This window comes from Haemaphysalis longicornis, unplaced genomic scaffold (genome assembly GCF_048455015.1).
Source record: "Haemaphysalis longicornis isolate Haplotype H1 unplaced genomic scaffold, Haemaphysalis longicornis Haplotype H1 scaffold_7, whole genome shotgun sequence".
NCBI classification, from domain to species: domain Eukaryota; kingdom Metazoa; phylum Arthropoda; class Arachnida; order Ixodida; family Ixodidae; genus Haemaphysalis; species Haemaphysalis longicornis.
This window is the reverse complement of record NW_027526422.1, coordinates 45,778,003-45,797,116: the sequence shown is the minus strand read 5'-3', so window position 1 is coordinate 45,797,116 and position 19,114 is coordinate 45,778,003. Positions and strand designations below refer to the sequence as shown.

At 47.1% G+C, this 19,114-nt stretch overlaps 2 protein-coding genes across 2 annotated transcripts in view; both read right to left on the bottom strand.

Annotated features, from left to right (window-relative positions):
* Window positions 1-491: 491 nt before the first annotated feature.
* On the bottom strand, window positions 492-5,850 carry LOC144145463 (tRNA wybutosine-synthesizing protein 5-like). The gene is made up of 7 exons (XM_077677091.1): window positions 5,587-5,850; window positions 4,765-4,922; window positions 4,634-4,703; window positions 2,814-2,996; window positions 1,036-1,123; window positions 819-935; window positions 492-757 (listed from the first exon to the last, which is right to left on the bottom strand). The coding sequence occupies exons 1-7, from the start codon at window positions 5,662-5,664 to the stop codon at window positions 507-509; spliced, it is 945 nt and encodes a 314-aa protein (XP_077533217.1). The 5' UTR covers window positions 5,665-5,850; the 3' UTR covers window positions 492-506.
* Window positions 5,851-8,308: 2,458 nt separating this feature from the next.
* The window catches only part of Prp8 (pre-mRNA processing factor 8), a 34,647-nt gene continuing 23,841 nt past the window's right edge, over window positions 8,309-19,114 (bottom strand). Inside the window, exons 19-24 of the mRNA XM_077677090.1 lie at window positions 13,503-13,663; window positions 12,485-12,914; window positions 10,771-11,573; window positions 10,208-10,678; window positions 8,922-9,124; window positions 8,309-8,572 (exon numbers count right to left, since the gene is read on the bottom strand). Coding sequence (XP_077533216.1) covers window positions 8,418-8,572; window positions 8,922-9,124; window positions 10,208-10,678; window positions 10,771-11,573; window positions 12,485-12,914; window positions 13,503-13,663 — 2,223 coding nt within the window. The 3' untranslated portion in view covers window positions 8,309-8,417. The remainder of the gene's footprint in view (window positions 8,573-8,921; window positions 9,125-10,207; window positions 10,679-10,770; window positions 11,574-12,484; window positions 12,915-13,502; window positions 13,664-19,114) is intronic.

The following is a 19,114-nucleotide window of genomic DNA, read 5'->3' as shown; positions in this document are numbered from 1 at the left end:
TTATTACGGCGAAGCTGTTTGCCTGCAGTTCGTGTAAGCATCCCCCATTGTTTTGTACCCAAGTCGGGAAATGTCTCCGGACAGAACGGTAGGGAAAGAGGGCGAGACACAAGAGAGTGGAGAACGTCGTCGGAACCGCGGGTGAGAAGGAAGAGTTTGAAGCCGAACGCGACTCAGTCGCTCCCGCCGCCAATCGCAGTCGCCGCCGGCCGGCAAGACGGAGCAGTTGCGTAGAATATACTGGGCACTATATTGGTACGCTCCTCGGAACTGTGAACAAAGAACGGTTTGGAAATCAGTGTTGCCCATAATGCTACTTTAGCCTTCAAAATCTAGCCATTGACTGAAGTCATAATTAGTAATGTTGCGTTCGTTCGGGCAGTTTATAGATTACAAATACTCACATTTCATTAAAATGTCGCCCTTTTGTTAAAACTGTTCACCCTTTACCTATAGCTATTGTGGTTCACTGCATTTTGCATGCGGCGAGGATGAGGGTTGAAGTGTTAAGGCAAATGAAAGGCTTCCTTTATTTGTGAGATCATCTTCAGTGCGTAGAAATGCTGGTAATCAGATGGAAGTGCTTGTTGGATGTCCTTTACAGCCTTGACCACTGATGTAAGTGCTTTGCTTGCAGGGAGTGGGTCCTTGTTTCCGTACGGATCATTCTTGTCGTACAGTTCTGTGTCCAGGTTTTTCCAGAACACATTCACGGCAATGCCAAAGTCCAAAGAGGTCATGCTGTGAAACCACAATGCTATAAAAAGAGAAATGTGTGCTTAAAATGGAGTCTTAGCTTTCTGGAATGGAAGCCTTACCAGGTATGAACAAAACGTCGCCAGAACTCAGAGTAGCCTCGTATCGTGTAGCCTTCCCAAACAGTGGGAATTTTTTCAGATCTGGCTGGTCAACGTCAAGAACGAGAGATTTATCTCCTGGAACACAAAGAATTCGAACAACCATGCAGCCAAGAAAACCACAGTGTGATGCACCAATAATGGTTTCTGACATGCTACACACATGATCACAACTTGCCTTGTATGTAGAGGTACTCAAAGTCATTCGGGGAAAAAAGTACTGCCTTCTTTTTGCCACATACTTGTACTAAGAGGTTGTCCATCACCTGGAAAGATACCTTTTTTGAAATTCCATCATGTGCTGATACGCTCATGCCTGCTCAAGTAGCATAAGAGAACAATGGAGAAAGAAGGGAGTGGATACATTGTAGGGGCAATTAGATAGCACCAAACCAAGAGGCTTAGCTGTCTATCCAGCAATTTGACGGAAAGCTGACCTACACATTAGCCATTGTTCGCTTTTGCCGTATTTTGGGCAAGTTGATCCCCACGTCTGAAGATTACATTAGTCACTGAAAACGCATTCTAATGTTCCACAGCACACGGATAAGTCTGAATACACATCACCATTGCGTCATGTGGTCACGCAAGAGTGTAAAGCAACAACAGCACTTGGGTTAATGTGCACTAATCTAGATGATAGCAACATACAACAAACAAGCCCCAGTCAACAAAAGGAATATTACGTCTCATTTAGCAACCATTCTATTTAAATGTTAAGTACGTACGCTTTTCTGTCATAGAAAAGAAAAGCATAAGTCCATGCATAAGTCCTCCACTTTACCCATTCGTGAAACTTTATCTGGTATAGAAAAAAAAAGTCTCAATCCTACTAGCAGCCTGTAGCATTCTTCTGGGATTATTGAAAACCATTTGGCTTTATTTTCTTCGTTAGGGTCTCTCCCAATATCACTATAATTGCTTTGTGAATTTTTCAGCTTGCAGCTGTCGATGCCCCAGAAGGCTATTCGGCAGGCTGCCACGCCTGTTTATTGAAAAAACTTCCATCAGCTATGAGGCAACTGTTAAAATTGCAGGGACGATTAGAGTATACCATCCCTAGCCAACCTGGAGAGCCCAGGGCCAAACTGCCTCACAAAGGCTTGCGATTTACATGTACGTAAGTCCAGCTCAGGTCAGCCCTAAATGGAAACACTTATTTTTGGCAGTTCACCGGCTCTTTTCGACACGAAGGCCCAACCACACCTGCCTGGGAAGCAAAAAATAATTGCTGCACAGTTTTCATTCCTACAATTGAACAGGACTTGGGTATGCTGGAAACTTCACCATCAGTGAGGAAACAAAAGTAGGGAACGACGTGCCATCACTCCGACAACGTGATACGCGACTATCCCTGTGGGATGTGAAACATGTGCCCTGGATCTGCATTGAGCAGCATGCAATAGCATAAGCCACGTGCACTGGTGTTCCCTTAAATGTTCTTAAGATCATACATCTCTCCAGGACCACTCAATATTGGTACAAGAAAAGGAAGTTCTAAACACAGTATCTTTGATATCACTCAGGCCTGAGTAGGAAGCAAGGACTGCTTAGTTCATCCTATAGAGTTTTAGTTCATCCTATATAGATCTGAGTAGGAAGCAAGGACTGCTTAGTTCATCCTATAGAGTTTATTCATAGTTCATCCTATATAGACCTGAGTAGGAAGCAAGGACTGCTTAGTTCATCCTATAGAGTTTTAGTTCATCCTATATAGATCTGAGTAGGAAGCAAGGACTGCTTAGTTCATCCTATAGAGTTTATCCATAGTTCATCCTATATAGATCTGAGTAGGAAGCAAGGACTGCTTAGTTCATCCTATAGAGTTTATCCATAGTTCATCCTATATAGACCTGAGTAGGAAGCAAGGACTGCTTAGTTCATCCTATAGAGCAGCCTCTTGCAAAGCGTCATTCACTTTGCAATTTCAATTGATGCCAAGTGATGTTAACATACATCGTAGTGAGTCCACAAACACAGCCCTGGTGATGCAATCCGGAGTACACTGGAGAAGAACGCCTCCTTCGGGAATAACTCTGGTAATGAGAAATCCTTGGCAAGCTCTGGAAACTGAGCAGCAATGTTGGCAGGCTCTTTCCTTGCGTCAGCACCCAGTGACCTAAAGTAATACAATTCAGTCTGTCAAAAAAAAGAGAAAAATAAAAATGACACAATCCCTGTAAAGCCAATGCTTGAGGCAACTATAATCTAAAGATCTGATTTATGCTTTAATGTTACATTATGACTGAAAAAGAAAAAAAAAAATGTTTTCACAATGCGCAGCTAAGGTTCAGTCTCACAGAACGAATTCTAAGTTTTCTCATACATGAACCTAGAAATAAACATGAAGCACACCAAGCCTGAAGCTAGGAAGTTCAATCAACACTGTACGAAGTAAAACTCAATGCATATGATGGCTGCTTGGTGGGTATGGCAAAAATGCAAGTTAAACACCTTTTTCTTGAACAGTTCATTTTATTTTTCAGCATAGTTTCTGTTGAGGTCTACATACAGTAGACTCGCGATAAATCAAAATTTTGGGTAATCCTACAAGTTTTAAAATTTTGGCTGGCCCACTATGTTTTCAGTGTATTTTAAACCTGCTTAATTCACACTGCTTCATGACTTAAATTCGATAAATTTGTACTTTTTGTTTGTCCTTGCCGCAAAATATTTGCTGCATTTGCCACATCTAGCTGCACATTTGCATCTTTATATCACTGACAGTCACAAATAAAGCCGATTACCTGCATACACGTATCGAAGCAATGAACTGGCTCCCTTTGCTGGCGTCGATAACATTTTTGGACTCTCGTTCAAAGGCAAAACAGTCATCTATTTTTTTTTTTTTTCAAAGTGTGCATAGCCCTTCAGTATTGTGTGTGAATGTTGTGTTATTAAATATATGTGAGTATTTCATTACAACACAAGTTGGTATGTTGCCCAGAGTCATATTTATGAGAACTTCTGATAATTCAAACAAAATTCTGGGGTCCCTTCGAGTACGAATTATCGTGAGTCTACTGTACTTGGTACAACGAGCTTTCAATATTTTTAACCCCACCACACAAGTAGGAATGGTCTAGGGCAGCAAGACGGACGTCGACCGCAGTGATGACCTCTTTATTTCATAAAAACGTTTTCCACAGAACCAAATTTTCCAAGTTTGTGAACAAGTATCAATTAGACAGGAACAAGTCCAAAGGGTATGGGGTGATGAAGAACCAGTTAAAAGCTAAAGTCATGCAATTTTTCCATTTTGATGCGCAATCTGTGGGATCATGCACTGTCTTGGTGAAAGAGCACTTTCTTTTGTGCCAGTCTGGACTCTTTTTATATTAATTTTCAGCTTTTCCTTCATACAGTACAATATTTGCCTGTTATGGTTTTGCCATTACGCAAGCAGTCAGTAAGGATTATTACTTGCTTTTCTTTGCAGCACTTTCACCTTACAGTGTCCACTACTTTGACTGCTGCTTCGATGTGAGGGTGTAGCAGTCAACCTACATTCCGTCCACGGTCACGAATCAAAGCAAAAACTACTACAGATTTGCTATATATTTACCAAATTTATTAAATGACCCTTATATTTCATCAGATCCTCCTTTTGGCTTTGTTCCAGAAATTCCCAAGCTACACACATTTAAATTTACGTGAACAGATTAATGTCCTACTCCATTTAAGACAGCCCCTTGTGCTGCTTCCTGCCACTATTCGATATAGTATACAATATGTCGCCAGACCGCCTGGCCATGCAGGCCTGCCGTGGGGCTCACCTCACTGATGAAGAAGTCGTCCTGCTTTGAACGGGAGGCCCTTCTCACGAGCTCGGAGAACGGTAGTGTTCTGCATTGAAGGGAGCTTTGCAGTGCAGCTCGCTGTACAGTGGCCGCACCTGATGGTTTACCTGTACACGAAGTTTTTGGAGAGGAAATCCATGTGAGGGCTGGGTGAGACGTGAACCTTGACACTGCGAGTGCCAGCTTGAGTCGAGCAGAGGTAGTCCTTGTCCCAAGTGGAGGTGCAACGCCCAATGGGTAGCCCCCTCAAGACGGCAGGTTTCCTCTGCAAAGCAGACACCGAAAGCACGCATGCAATAAACAAAAGACCAGGAAAAGAAAGATATAACGCTTTTTCGACCGCCTTCCCCTCAATGCCGCTTGGGTTGACCATCGAACGCATAAGGAAGGCCTGCATAGGCGGCCACGTCTTCGGCGTTAGTTGGCAACTAAAAGTTTCGCTCTACAGATCTTCAACCACAGCTCAGCTGGAGTGCACTGCCGTTACACAAGGAGCCATTTATTCTCAATTTTACATTTATTCTTTTAATGAATTCACGTCTACATCTCAATGAGATTTTTGTGCTGACAGTGTTACCGGACTGCTGATCAAAGATGTGTCGTTGCGTGCGTCTTTGTCCCGGAAAGAGAGCTGAAGCTGAAAGGTCAGCTTTTAGGTTGAGGTCAGTTGAGGTTTTAATCGCCCTGCATCTGATTTTGTTTGGCGGCTCCGTTTTCCCGCTCCAGACCAAGCTTGATTAAGCACTCCGTATGCTGGCATAACAATCACTGTTAATTTGTCGATTAGTTCCCGCGCCCATTTTCAGTACTAGAGAGCCATTCACTGACATCCCGAGATCACTAAGCGACGGTATCGCTGCCGCCAAGCAGGTGGAGTGGATACCGAACTTTTTTGTTGAGACCAAGCATATTAAATGAAAGAGACGTACGGCCGGATATATTTCCGTGCGGAAAGTTTCTTCATCAACGTTATCCCAGCAGGTGATGGCCCGTACAGCACTTTCCATTGTTCTTACAAGTACTTCACCGCTTCCAGAATACAGGGACCTTATGCATTAACTCTATGTCCTATGCATGCCACCCTAGAACGATGGTAGAACGCCTATTTGTACCATACGCTTGCTTAATGCACGGTTAGCTCGGTTAGAGTAACTGCAGCTCAGTTTTGCATGGGCGCTGCCATGTTCTGCATAGAAAAGCAGAGAGGATGATGATGATGATGAAGTTTACGTCCATAAGTCGCCGATTTTTTACGCGATGCAACATGAAAAATAACAAAAAATAGGGCTCTTGTCAAAAAAACCAAAATAACTTGCAAATATTTCCGGGGAAAACCTTTTTCTTCTTTGCAGAAAATGTGCCTCAGTCACGTGACAAAAAACGGTATGTCGTCTGCTATGCGCATTGTGCGTTCTGTGAACTCCATAGAGTTTTCTTAGTAAGTGTACTGTACGAAACTCTATGTGTGAATTCGACTCGCGTAGCCGATCAGGCATAGGAGGCGATGGGCATACGAAGCGACCAAACGGAGTGGTCGGAGTTTTTTTCGCTGCAGTTGTGTGCTGCGGTGAAAATTGAGATGACAGCTAGACGACCTCCCGGCATTAGATTTGGTCTGAGACCGAGGTTTTTTTGTTTTTTTAAACAATAAGGTAGGCCCGGCCGACAATTGTCTCGGTTGCTCAATATTTACTGGACGCTGAAGCAACATTTTTTCTTTCCGGTCCCCGCATCCAACAGAGTACACGTCACACCCACATCAGTAAAAAAATGGTTCACTCACCGGGATTTCTATTACCTTACATTTTGGTTATTCGGTTCCTTTTCCGCGCTATCAACACAAATAATATGTTTTGTTAACTCATGTTCGAATGAAGGCACGGTTTACTTTACGGTTTACGCCGCACACTTCTCACAGTTACCAAAAGATAGCCCCACAATACCTGAGAAGTGAAAGTGTATACATGGGAAATGCGAGCACATTGAGCAGGGGTTTCAACAACGCGACGCCTCCGCGTTTTGCTGGGGTTAGCCATTACTACGCACATACCAAGGGTACGGCGCGCTGCATGCTGTTCGGGCAAACGCTTGAAGCGTGCATGCGCATATGCAGCGACTAAGTACAACTGGAGCTTTCCTCTCTGCTTCAGCAAGTGTGCGCCCAGCAACTCTCAAGCGAAAACTGCAGGAATAACTGACTCAAGAGTCGTAAGTTTTTCGATCCCAAGAATGGCTTTCACAAATAGCTCCCTGTTCACCGATTTCTTATTTCTAGAGTAGCCCACACCATTTCTGGATAATTGGGTGCCTTACTGGCTTTCACATTTACACCTCAGCAGCAGTGATTTTTTTCAGTCGTTCAAAGCCCTGGTTGAAATGGTCACAAGTGGTACTTACACAAGGCTTTACTTGACCTGCTACACGAAGTGCCTGCATATGTAACTTCTTTAGTAGGGTTTATTGCTGCAAGGGCACCCAAGGCCAAGAATGCCAGTACTATGCTGAACAAAAAGCATTAGAACTGCATGAAGTTGCATACGGTGTATAGAGCCATGGTAAATAAATTCGTAAGCTTTAAAGGTTACGAGGCATAGAATATGGCAAGACTGTAATCGACGAGGGTAGTCTGCTACCTTGTGAATCAAACCTGCTATAAAAAGTTTGATCTCAGAGAAATTATAAAGCTTTCTTAAAATCAAATTGGCGCGCTATATGGTAAAAAAATTGCGGAATACACCCAAATCCGCTTATATGTAGGCAAAAGCATAGGTGCACTTTGTGGTGTTTGGCAAAATACTTTTGCGACATGACTGTACAAATCAGTTGTGAAGTAGCAGTTTCTGTCAATGTGCAGGCAGTCAATGGCGTCTGCAGTTGCCAATTTGTTGAGTTAAACAAAATACCTTCGACAGACAGATGTAAATTTGAAGACATTCTCTGCAGCACCCAGATACTGTCTTTGCCGAACATAAAAAGACAAACAAGCCAGCCCTTTCACCACACTTCCCATACAGTGCCTCCGGCTGTGTCTCGTGTCTCTTTGCCCCAACGGTTCTCTAGTGGGCACGCAGGCTCCCCTCCCTGAAGACCAGGTATTCAAGTTGGCGTGGTGAAACAAATACTAATGCAGTGCAGCCAAACTTATGGGAACCATGTTTCACAGTTCAAACCAACTAGCCCACATTTACGCATTGACTAGCGCTAGTCCTGCGTGGTCTCTACTTTTGTCCCGTCCCTACCGCGCTACTTAACCATGTTTATGGCTACGAGTCGACCCAAATCTACGTCACATTCCTGGCTTTTGGCTCCCGTAGCCACAGCTGGCTTTTGGCTACGGGACTACAAGGTGCACCGTAGTAGAGGGCTCCGAATTATTTCATACCAACCAGGCACGAGTGTCGGCAGGGTTTTGTCATGAGGGGCAAACATGTTGCATTTAAGGGGAGAGGGAAAGGGCAGGGCTCCCGGAAGGGGACTATTGTTTCTGGCATGTCTTGGGTGGGGCACAAGTGCCCCTTCTGCACCCCCTGCCGATGCCCATACCACCAGGGTACTTAACGTGTGCATAAACCTTGACGCACCAGCTCTATGAAGCCTTTGACCCTTAAGTAATACATAGTCAACACATGGAACAGACCCAAGGCACAACACTTAGGAAGTCTCTGTTTATTCCTGGTACTTTACAGAAGGAAGCATCCATGAAGAAATGGGAGAAACGCAACAGTGATGATGAGCAACAAGTCTGAGTGCACGAAGATGCTCAGGCATACAGGTCTTCCCGGTCGTTGCCAATGGAGTCTGGCTCCTCCAGGCTGCTGAAGTTGAGGAAGTGGGACGGCCGGTGAATCTCGTGGTAGAACTCCTTGGGGTTGGCCAGCTGCAGCTCATACTTCATGTTGGGGTCGTGCCGAACGCCTGCAGGGGCAGAGAAGAGGCGCACTCAACGACAGAACCTCAGCCGCCCTTTTCTCGAGCGCCTGCCCCGAAAAAGCTTGACGAAAACAAAATTCTTAATGCATCAAAATGCACTGATGACAGCCGTAACTTTAGCATGACATACAAGAGATTCTTATTTTAACTCCTGAGCACACATAACAAGTTAAGGTCAGAGCCTGATTATACTAAACCACTGAGGCCACAAGGTTCAGAGCTCCCTAAAAGATCACCAAATGTCCTAAATGTACCCCTCTACTACGGTGTGTGCCTCATGGATCAGGTGTAGGCATCTTGGCATCAGAAGTGGCAAGCCAGCCGAGCAGCGTACCCATGAAGTTGTAGTTCCAGGGCCCCTGGGCGGGCACCATGAAGAAGCCGAGGAAGCGGTCCGAGAGCAGCATCTGGACCCGCTCGTAGTGGGAGGGCAGGTAGCCCTTGGGGTTGTTGCCCCGGTCAGTGTTCTGGCGACCCCACTCGTAGCCGCTAGGGGTCAGCTTGTAGGCGGTCAGCGAGCACGAGCCGGGCGTGAAGCTGAGAGAGAGAGAGTGGCAACGGGGGGCTCGGTCACAAGCACAGCTCTGGCAATGCTCTCCTCGGAGAGCAGCCTGTACCGAGTAATGGAATACTAAAAAAGGTGCGTGTAGGCCTCCCCGATTTACCAGTCCTGGATGGTTTGTAGGCACTCTGAGGCCTGCCTTCATACCAAAGGTCTCATAGTATTCAAATAGATGGGAAAATCAAACGCCAGATCGCGTTCTGCGCAGCCTGTGGATGATCCGGGGCTCACAATCTAGGAGGCCTAGTAATCACTTGCAGAATCAGTGTAGGTGGGAGTGCATACTGAAAGCAATCAGGTTATGTCACTTCTATCAGTAAAGAGAACAGCGTGCAACCATGGTGTACTGATTTAGTGGCAATTACGAGTAAGAACCTCCAGGTTGATTGATTGATTGTAGGGTTTAACGCGCCGTAGTGGAGAGCTCCGGTTTAATTTTGACCACCTGGGGATCTTTATCGTGCGCCGAAATCTCGTACACACGGGCGTTTTTGCTTTTCGCCTCCATCAGAAAAGCGACCTACGCGGAATCGAACCTGCGACCAACTCCAGGTTGCACTAAGCACCTTGAAAGCAAACTTGTTAGTTTAACAAGGCAAGGACAGGAGGTAGACAGCAGTGAGTGTCAAACGGGGAACACAAGACAGTGCCTGGCACTAAAATTCAACAGGCCCCCTAAAGAGAAAACAGAGCTGCACGTACGCAATCAGTGAAGCATCCCAATGGCACAAACTTATAGGGCAACAATGCAAGGTGCACCCCACGAAACAAAGGCTTCACCCACTGCTCTACGTGACTGGACTCTCAAGACAAGCAGCAAGTTTTCTGCGTTGCACGTGTGAATGTTGGCACGTGAAGTCACGCATCTGTGTGCACAAAGAGCTGAAATGCTCAGTGTGAGCTTGCTCACCCGACTAAACACAGCTAACACTCAATTAGCTGAGAAGGATGGCAACACTCAATTAGCTCTTCCTGCTGGGTAAAGCGCATTGCATGTGCTAGCCATATGCTGGCAGCACAACTGCCAAGGAAAAGCCCCCCTCTTCCTCGCTGGGTACCTGCAGGTGATGACGACGGTCTTCTCGCCATCCCAGGCTGGGTGGTCAGCCATGATGCGGGCGTGGGCGGTGACGTCCTGGGGCGACAGCTGGGGCAGCTCGTTGGGCTGCGTGTGCAGCCAGCCCAGGGGCTCCAGGTCTCGCAGGTGCTCGTGCTGGGGCAGCGCTGTGGGCAGCTGCACACCCTGGTGGCTTCCACACTGGGGCCCCAGCACGATGCAGCGGATCTCCTTCACCTGCGGGTTGTCCACGGGGCTGGCCCCGTACAGGTAGCCTGCGATCTGCGTCCGCAGGTCCGACACCGTGATGAACTTCTTGAGGATGTTCTTGGGCAGGATGTACGTGTAGCCGGCCTCCTTGATGTCGTCCGAGGACACGTAGATGTGGTTCGTGCGTAGGTGCAGGTTGGTCGCCGAGATGGCCCGCACCCGCCACTCCGTCTTGCTCGCAAACGACTGCGTCTCGTAGTTGCTGCAAAAGAAGAAGAAGAATGAGGAGGCTTCGTTCACCACTGCATGAGAGAAAAAGACTGCCTTCTCGTCACAGTCAAGAGAGGAACAAACCTGGTGGTAGAGGTGATGATCTCGTCGCCGTGCTTGTTGACAGTGCGCGTGGTGGTGGCCGTCAGCTGCGACTGCTCCTTGGTCTGCTTCTCAATCTCGGCGATTTGCTGCCGCTGGGCTGAGGGGGCCGAGATCTCCATGCCGAGGATGATGTCGCGGATCTCGGACTGGGTGAGCGAGGCCACGTTGACGTTGTTCTTCTTGCCGTAGTCGGCCAGGATGAGGTCCTTGAGCTGCACCTCCACCTTGATCCACTCGTCGTCGCTGAGCGAGGGCCAGATGTGGTGCGGCTCTGTGAGCGTGGTCTTGTCCGGCTTGAGCACCACCTTGGTGCGCTCGTTGTTGACGTGCAGGGCGCGCAGGATGAGGATGAGGCGCGAGAAGGCCGTGTAGGACGAGATGCTTTTGAGCCAGTCGTCGTACAGGTTGAACAGCACCATCTGGGGCTCGGTGGCCTTGAGGATGAGGTCGCCGAACTTCTCCACCTTGAGGCACGCCTGGAAGGGCAGCTGCAGCTCGCTGCCCTTGATCACGATGTTGGGGAAGTCGAGCAGGTGCACCTCGAGTGGGTCCAGCATGCCCTTGCGCGTGACGATGATCTGCTTGGGCTGCTCCTCGACGGGCAGCGAGCGGATGAGCGCGGCCACCTCCTCAGCCGTCTTCCACTTGGCCAGCTGGCCCAGGCGCTTCTGGCCCGCCCACACTGACGTGTGGATGATCTTCAGGAACAGCTGCCCCGTGCGCGGGTTGAAGATGAAGATGGCCCCGTTGATGGGCTTTGTCGTCAAGTTGCCCTCAAACGTCTGCAGCACAGGGAGGAGAGAGGACAATGAACAGTCACGCTGAAGGCTTCTCACAAGGCAGCCGAAATGCACAGCAACAATATGTAACCAGTGATGCTCTGTACAAGGAAAAAAAAAAAAAAAAAATTCCCAATTTTAGGTTCATAAATTCCCTATTTTTAGCATTTTTTCCCCGCAGGTTTCTCAACAATCTAGGCACTATGCCTAGGCACAACAATCTAGGCACTATTTTCTAAGCGCTCAACAATCTAGGCACTATATCTAGGCAATGTAAGCGTGCTGTTCCGTAAAAAGCGTGAAAATTATAGTCAAGTGCTGCTGAACGGCAGCTGCAACGAAATTTAATTCGCGTTGAAACTGATTCTCTGAACCAACATTCCAGTAATGTTCGCAAACCTTGCTTGAAGTAAAGCAAGGGCAGGTGTGGTTATCATGACAGTGCAAACGATACACACAAACTGAAGGGTGCCTACTTGTATTTAGTTTTTTGTGTCTAAGTTAGAGGAGCGAGGGGAGTGCACGCTGCGTCAAATGGCTGAATCCACCTTCCTGTTTTCTTTTTTGTGACCCTAAAACGATGGCCCAGCTGTACTGGTTAATTAGCGGACCCGCCGAACCGCACTGTAAATGGTATTGTGCTTTGGGCAACCACATTATAAGCGGTACACTTATGCATTGAGTTCTATGGGAGGCCGACCGGTCTACATTGGCCTGCATGTGAAATGGCCTACACTGTACTAAAAAAAATGACACTGAAAGGATCAAGTGAAATCATTTAAGAAAACTAAACAGAGTTCAGCAAAACATTTCCTCACAACCCCTCATTCATAATTCACATACCAACTAATTCAACGAACTTTACACAGCACACTTGTCAGACCAAACAGATTCCACAGTTGCCTCATCCGTACCTTGTGGATGGTGACTCGGTAGACGTTGGTGTCGTCGACGAACCAGATGATCTGGTTGGAGAAGAGCTCACCATAGTTCTGCGAGCTGAGGTAGGGCTCAGTGGGCTCGGAAGAGTAGAGCTGGAGGCCCTTGCGGATGCGCTCGCGCAGCACGTACAGCGCCGGGTTGGCCTTCATGATCTTGGCCATGGCCTGCTGGATGAGCGGCTTGCAGCCCGGGTACCAGTTGCCGTAGGCACTGTGCAGGTTGTACGCCAGGTCGATGGCAATCAGCACCCCCGTGGGCGACGGGTAGATGCTCATGTTGTCCGTCGTGTAGTCCAGGAACTTGGCCCGAGCGTACCGCTCCACGTCGTGCGAGTCGTAGTCGCCCCAGCGCAGCTGCACGTCGATCCAGTACTTCTGCGTCGTCGTGCCGTCCATGGTGTCCCTATAGCACAAAAAATTAAAGCCGTTGCACTCAATGTGAAAGCTGTCGGAAGTGCAGAGCAACGATTCGCCATAATAGGCTGTGGCGCCGTTATCCGCTCACTGCTACTACCCAATGCAATTCAAATTTCTCCCCTTTGCAGTGTGCGCCAGCGGGAGTTCTGTTCTCTTTGTGCTTGCTTTTCCTCACGCACGTGGCGGCGTTGCACTGCCACTTTTTTTCGCTTACTGTTGTCAAAACCAACCCAACGAGTGTTCCTAACTAAATGAACGCAGGCGCTGCCGGTTAATTACATATTTTGCGTCAAATGTATCAGCAGTTTTCTTTGTGCTAAACAACGTGGAGATGTATGACAAGCGCCAGCAGTTCACGAGTTTCGAACGCTTATGACTATATAAACCGCTTGGCTTTCGAAAACTCTGGGTTACGCCGCAACGACAGAATGCCGTGTGGCTCTACTTGGGTCCAGCGAGCGAGCTATGACGACAAGGCGAGCCCCTGAAGTGCTCTGCACTTACAAAGGGGAGACAGTCACCATTAGCCATGAGGGGTCGCTCCCACCTTCTTCTCTGGGGAATCACCACTCACTTTGAGTCGGCCAGAAGGGAGGGCCGGGACACGTTCCACTTGTAGGTGGCAAAGAGCAGCACGTCAGCACAAGAGCTGTTCATCTTGTAGGATTTCCGAGGGTGGATAGTCTCCTTCTGTACGGTCTCAATTTCCAAGGCGTCCAGCTCTTGGTCGAAGACCTGCGGTCGCGGGAACAAGGCGTGGAAGAATTGTAACTACCAAAGTACACTTTGATACAAATCGAAGCAAGCAAACTTTGATTGAGGGGCAACACTCTCTAATGAAACTGATGAGGTGACTTTGATTGAGGGACAACACTCTCTAATGAAACTGATGAGGTTAGCCTGGCATAGATGTCTGACTTGCTATGTCAGAAAGCAAATTGAGTACAACAGCACAGCCTGGGACGCTAATGTGACCAAGAGCTTTCGAGACCACGCTACCAATAACGGCAAGTGAAACTCCTGGTTCAAAAGGCCTCTTGTCTATTTTGTGCACAGTGCACAGGGCAAGTAGATGATAAAAAATAACTCACAAGTACAGTTTTGTATCAAAAGGCAAGAGCTCCTACATCCAAGTACAGTCGAGCCCACTTACAACAAACTCGGCTCTCAAAGTTCGTTACGAGTGTAATAAGCGTTTAAAGGAGCCATGAAGACAAAATACAAGTTGGGTTTATTAGAAAGACCGCTTAGTCCCGATAACAATGATACCAATATCATCGCTATCTTCGAACAAATAACGGAGATATGAAAGAAAACGTGTGAAGCAGTCGCGACCCCCTAGGCAATTTCCCGCAACTTTTCTATGACGTCACGGAACCTTGTTTGTGCAATTGGCGGCCGCCTAACTGACCTGTCGCGACGACACAAGACTGGACGTCTGTAAAGGGGCCTCTAGTTCCATTTCACCACATCACTTGAATGCTAACGTGCAGTTAACGCACTGAAAATTATGATTTATTGTTGGCCCGTGTGACGTCATTCTTGCTCATAACACGTCACTGTGGCGCAAAATTTCAAAGTTTTTAAATACTTCTTGCTTTTTTTTCGTTAAAAAGCATCTTTTGTGGCTCTAATGGAGCTGAGTAAGATACTGAATCCTAGTTCTTTCAAATTAAACGAAGTTGTATTTTCTCTTCATGGCTCCTTTAAAGCGCGTGAAAATACTGCATGCATACGGCAGGCACACTGATGCGGCGGCCGCCGACATCGCTTGGACAGTGCGCGGCGCTAACAGGGCGCTGGTTGGAGCCATGAAACGAAGTTTGCCGCTCTCCTGCTGGAATAAAACTCCTGGCCTAAAAAATGTGAGACAAACGGAAACATAGCTCATAATATAAGCATAAATGTCCTATCAATTGTCATTGGGGCCGTTGCGCTTCTTGGTCGACGGGTCAGCATTGATTCCGCAGGCGGACAGTGGGCCAGACCACTCACTGAACAGACGCAAGCAAGCAGGCGGGTACTCGCGCGCAGGAGTTAACTTTTGATGGCCCCACACAGCAGCAGTACGCCTACGTGCCAACCGCAAGAATTCGAAGTTCAGGTGGCTGGCAGACCGTGAATTTGAAGCTCTCGCTGAGCCGTCGGCGAATGCAAACACACACACACAACGCAACCCCACCGCGATGACCAAACGCCCGCTTTCCTCACCTCCTCCGTCCAAATTTCTTCCCTTCACGACGCTCGCTCTCCATTAATCTCTGCTCTCTGCTGATCAGTGTTTTTCAATGTGGCATTGGCGCTCTGCTCCCTTTTTGGCCGCCTTTTTTCCGTCGCCACCTGGTACTATCGTTCGTTTCGTTTGGCCTTGGCAGTTTCACACTTGCCTTTTCCCCCCGCTCGATTTGCTCGACCACGTCGGCCTTATCTTGTGCGCGCAAGGTGCGGGGCTGGAGTGCTATAAATAGCGCCGGACAGCACAGGGGTTGCGAAGCGCATGGAGGGAAGGGGGGCACAAAATAGAAGTTTCTTTTTCTTTTTAACTTGGGATTTTAGCTAAATGTTTGCAAATCACACGAGAATGCACTAGATATAGTAGTTTAAATAAATTCTTAGCCCACCTGTCACACGAGATTGTCTACTAGGACGGCATTTACCCGCACCCCGGTCACGCGACACCCCGGTTCACACGACGCTTTCGCGCGGTCCCTTAAGGGGGGACACTGGTCTTAAAACAACTTTTTTTATTTTCAAGTAAACTCTGTGAAACTTGTCAGTCTTGCTGCTTTTTTCCCACTGATTTCAAATATGCCAGTATTTTTTCAGTTGGTCAATTAGTTACCAAGATAATTAGAGATAATTAGCCATTTTGCCCCAACAATTAACAAAACAGTGTTGCTCACAAAACTGTAATCTTTATATTTTCCATTACTATGAACCCTGCTGAATGCAATCTTGGAAACAGTTTTTTGATGCACCGCTTGGAACTAATTTTACGGCTCATTAAACTTCGGTAGCACCAGTGGCAAGGAACCATTTTCAGTGCCCATTTCAAACACCGAAGTTTAATGAGCTGTAAAATTAGTTCCAAGCGATGCATCAAAAAACTGTTTCCAAGATTGCATTCAGCAGGGTTCATAGTAATGGAAAATATAAAGATTACAGTTTTGTGACCAACACTGTTTTGTTAATTGTGGGGGCAAAAATGGCTAATTATCTCTAATTATCTTGGGAACTAATTGACCAACTGAAAAAATACTGGCATATTTGAAATCAGTGGGAAAAAAGCAGCAAGACTGACAAGTTTCACAGAGTTCACTTGAAAATTAAAAGAAATTGTTTTAAGACCAGTGTCCCCCCTTAAAGGGACACTGAAGTGATATGTAAACATTGCGGGATTACTAGCGCAAATTGTAGTCCGGAGTCCCCAGGCCATGTTTCGACCAATCTAGGCGCGTTTACGCGATTTTATTTAGTAGAAAAACTAATTCGAAAACGCTGTCCTCCTCTCTTTACGCTCGCCCATTTTCTGTGGCGTTTTCGTGTGACGTCAGGAGGGGATGAGCTGGCAATTGGCTGCACCACGGCTGCGCTACTGCACGGCTCCCCGGCCGACAGAGTCAGTCGGCCCAGCGTTTCGTCCGCCGGCCGCCGGCGGGTCGTCGCAATCAAGGAGGTTAAAAAAAAATTGCTTGGTCGCAATTCGTTCGCTTAGTTGAAACGAAGCCAGGACACGTTTGTGAATGGAAGAATGTGCCTTTCTTTACTTGGTTTGTTTGTACACTGTATCTAGCTCCAAGTCAAGGTCGCTTCACACAAGCGCTGCACATGCGACGCTTCGCTGACTGGTACGCCAGTAGGAAAATATAAGGCCTCTTGAAGGCGGGAGAAGAGTCAGCGAAGTCAATATAGGTACTAAGCAAATAAAATCAACTGATATTTTTACCGTACAGCGTAAAACTAGGGCGCGGGAAGCACTTTTTTGCGCTGGGCGAACAAGCACAGCGGTCAGCAGCACGACTACGCATCTGCGAACGCTTTTCCGTCTACGAAATGCAATTGCTAGACGTGAGCTACTGTGGAAACTCGGGCGACGCTTACTGCACGATCGCAGTACAACAAATAGTCACCTAAGCGGCTTGAAATGCCAAAACTAAATAAAAGTGTAAACCGGTTGTACAATATATATCCTATATTAGCAGAGCATTCGCGTCCCGCTCCGTGGCCTAGCAGTCTGGGGCGCTAGGAATTTGACCCAAATGTTTTGCGAGTCAGGAGTTCGAATCCCCACGGGTACGTGCTTTTTTTTTTTTTTTGTAAGTTAACTTTTTTGTTTTCCGCCGATGTTTTCTATATTGAGTTCACCTTTTTTGGGGCCGCAACGTTCATGGCTACACGAACTAGTTCACAAAACGCGCGCAGGCTGGCACTGGCGCGCTAGCGAGTTCTCGTTGGCGTGCTGTTGCCATAAGCACCGACTGCTTGCAGGCAGTGGGCACAGGCCAGAATGAACAGACCCTTGGCCTGGTGCGAACACGCTTTTTACGATACAGGCATGAGGGAGGCAAGCTCCAAATATGGGGGAAAAGCGCATGACATTTGGGCGTCTGCGGGTACGCGGAGGGCGTTCATGCACTGCGTAGGTCTCGGCTAGTGAATGCTACGACTACAAGCCGTCCTGGGAGGCTTATCTTGTGCATTTTACAGCCGACAACGTGGCAGGAGCGCGGTACGATGATTACTGAGATATTGAGAATGCCCATCCAACAAAGCCATTTGTTATGTTTTACAGAACCGAAACCGAAACCGAAACTTGTGTGATGGGCATCGTCCAATCACGGCGCCCCTCCTCTCAACGTCACAGCCTTAGTTGGTGCGGCCGCCGCAAACCGCGCATGGTAGTTTTTCTTCTTTCGCGCTTTGTAAAATAATTACCGATTTGTCAACCGGATAAACGATGAAAAGTGTGCTAATTTGAGCCAGTCTACGCAGTGCAAGCAAAAACGCAAAAACGGGAGCTTGACAAATTCACTTCAGTGTCCCTTTAAGGGGACGTGCTCTTCCAAACAACTTTTTTTTTAATAATGAAGTTAGGAGGCTGAAAATTTCACAGCTTATAGAGATTGAGCTCCTCTGGTCATATATGTAATCAGATTTTGAATAGCTTCTCCGGATAAAATGTTACGCAGCATGACTTTCACAAAAATGGCTTTTTTGTGCACACTTTTTTTTATAGTAAAAATTTTTTCTGAAACTTTTAAAATAGCCTAGGTGGTTCCTTATGAACTGCAGAGTGCACAAATCTACCTAAAAAAGCCTCATCATCATTTTCCTCACCACAAAAAAAAAAATGACTGGTAGTGTGCCTTTTTTTGTTCTGTATATTTTTGTTTTATGACCGCCAGAAATATCTAAGGACACAAATTGCATAATGAACAAGATTTGTGCACTCTACGTGTTATAATGAACATTTGTGCAAAATTTCATCCTGATACGACAACTTTAACTGGGAAAATAAGTGTGCACAAACTCAGAAAACGGACAAAAACAACAAGCTGAGAAAAACGCAATTGAAAGTTTATTTCTTTGGCAGATTCAGAAATTCTTGCTCCAACAACATGAAATTTGGTGGGGATACAGTCTGAAATGTCCACATTGAGGTACTAAAACTAGAATGCTCCTGCTGCATAAGTTGCACCCTCACGGTTTTTGCTGGGGTAGTCCTTGGTGTGGGACCGTTTCACCAGGCTGCGGCAATGGGGCTAGCCTTAGCAGTCAGCTTTGCACACATCTGCCTGACCCTCCGCTGGTCACTTGCATTGCTTAGTCTGACCAGTTCTTCTGAAGGGAAGATTCCCAGTTCTTGGAGAACTTGCTCAAAGCTAGTGTGGCCCCTGTTGAACCACAACCCTGTGAGGGCAGTGGCAGTCTCCACTACAGTGAACTAACTGCAGGTTGTACGATAGCGTCCTGTGCCAGATGCGCAGTGCTGCTTCCGTCTCCATGGCATGGGATGAGCAGTCAACATTTTTTTCACACACAAGAGGCATGAAAGGCTTGCCACACTTCCTCCTCTTGCTCATCAAGCTTTTGGTGGCGGCTAAAAGTACAAGTAGTTTGACAGCACCTCAAAATCCAGGCAGAGACCAGTGTCAAGAGAAATGGCAGTGCTGCTGTGTCTCATGT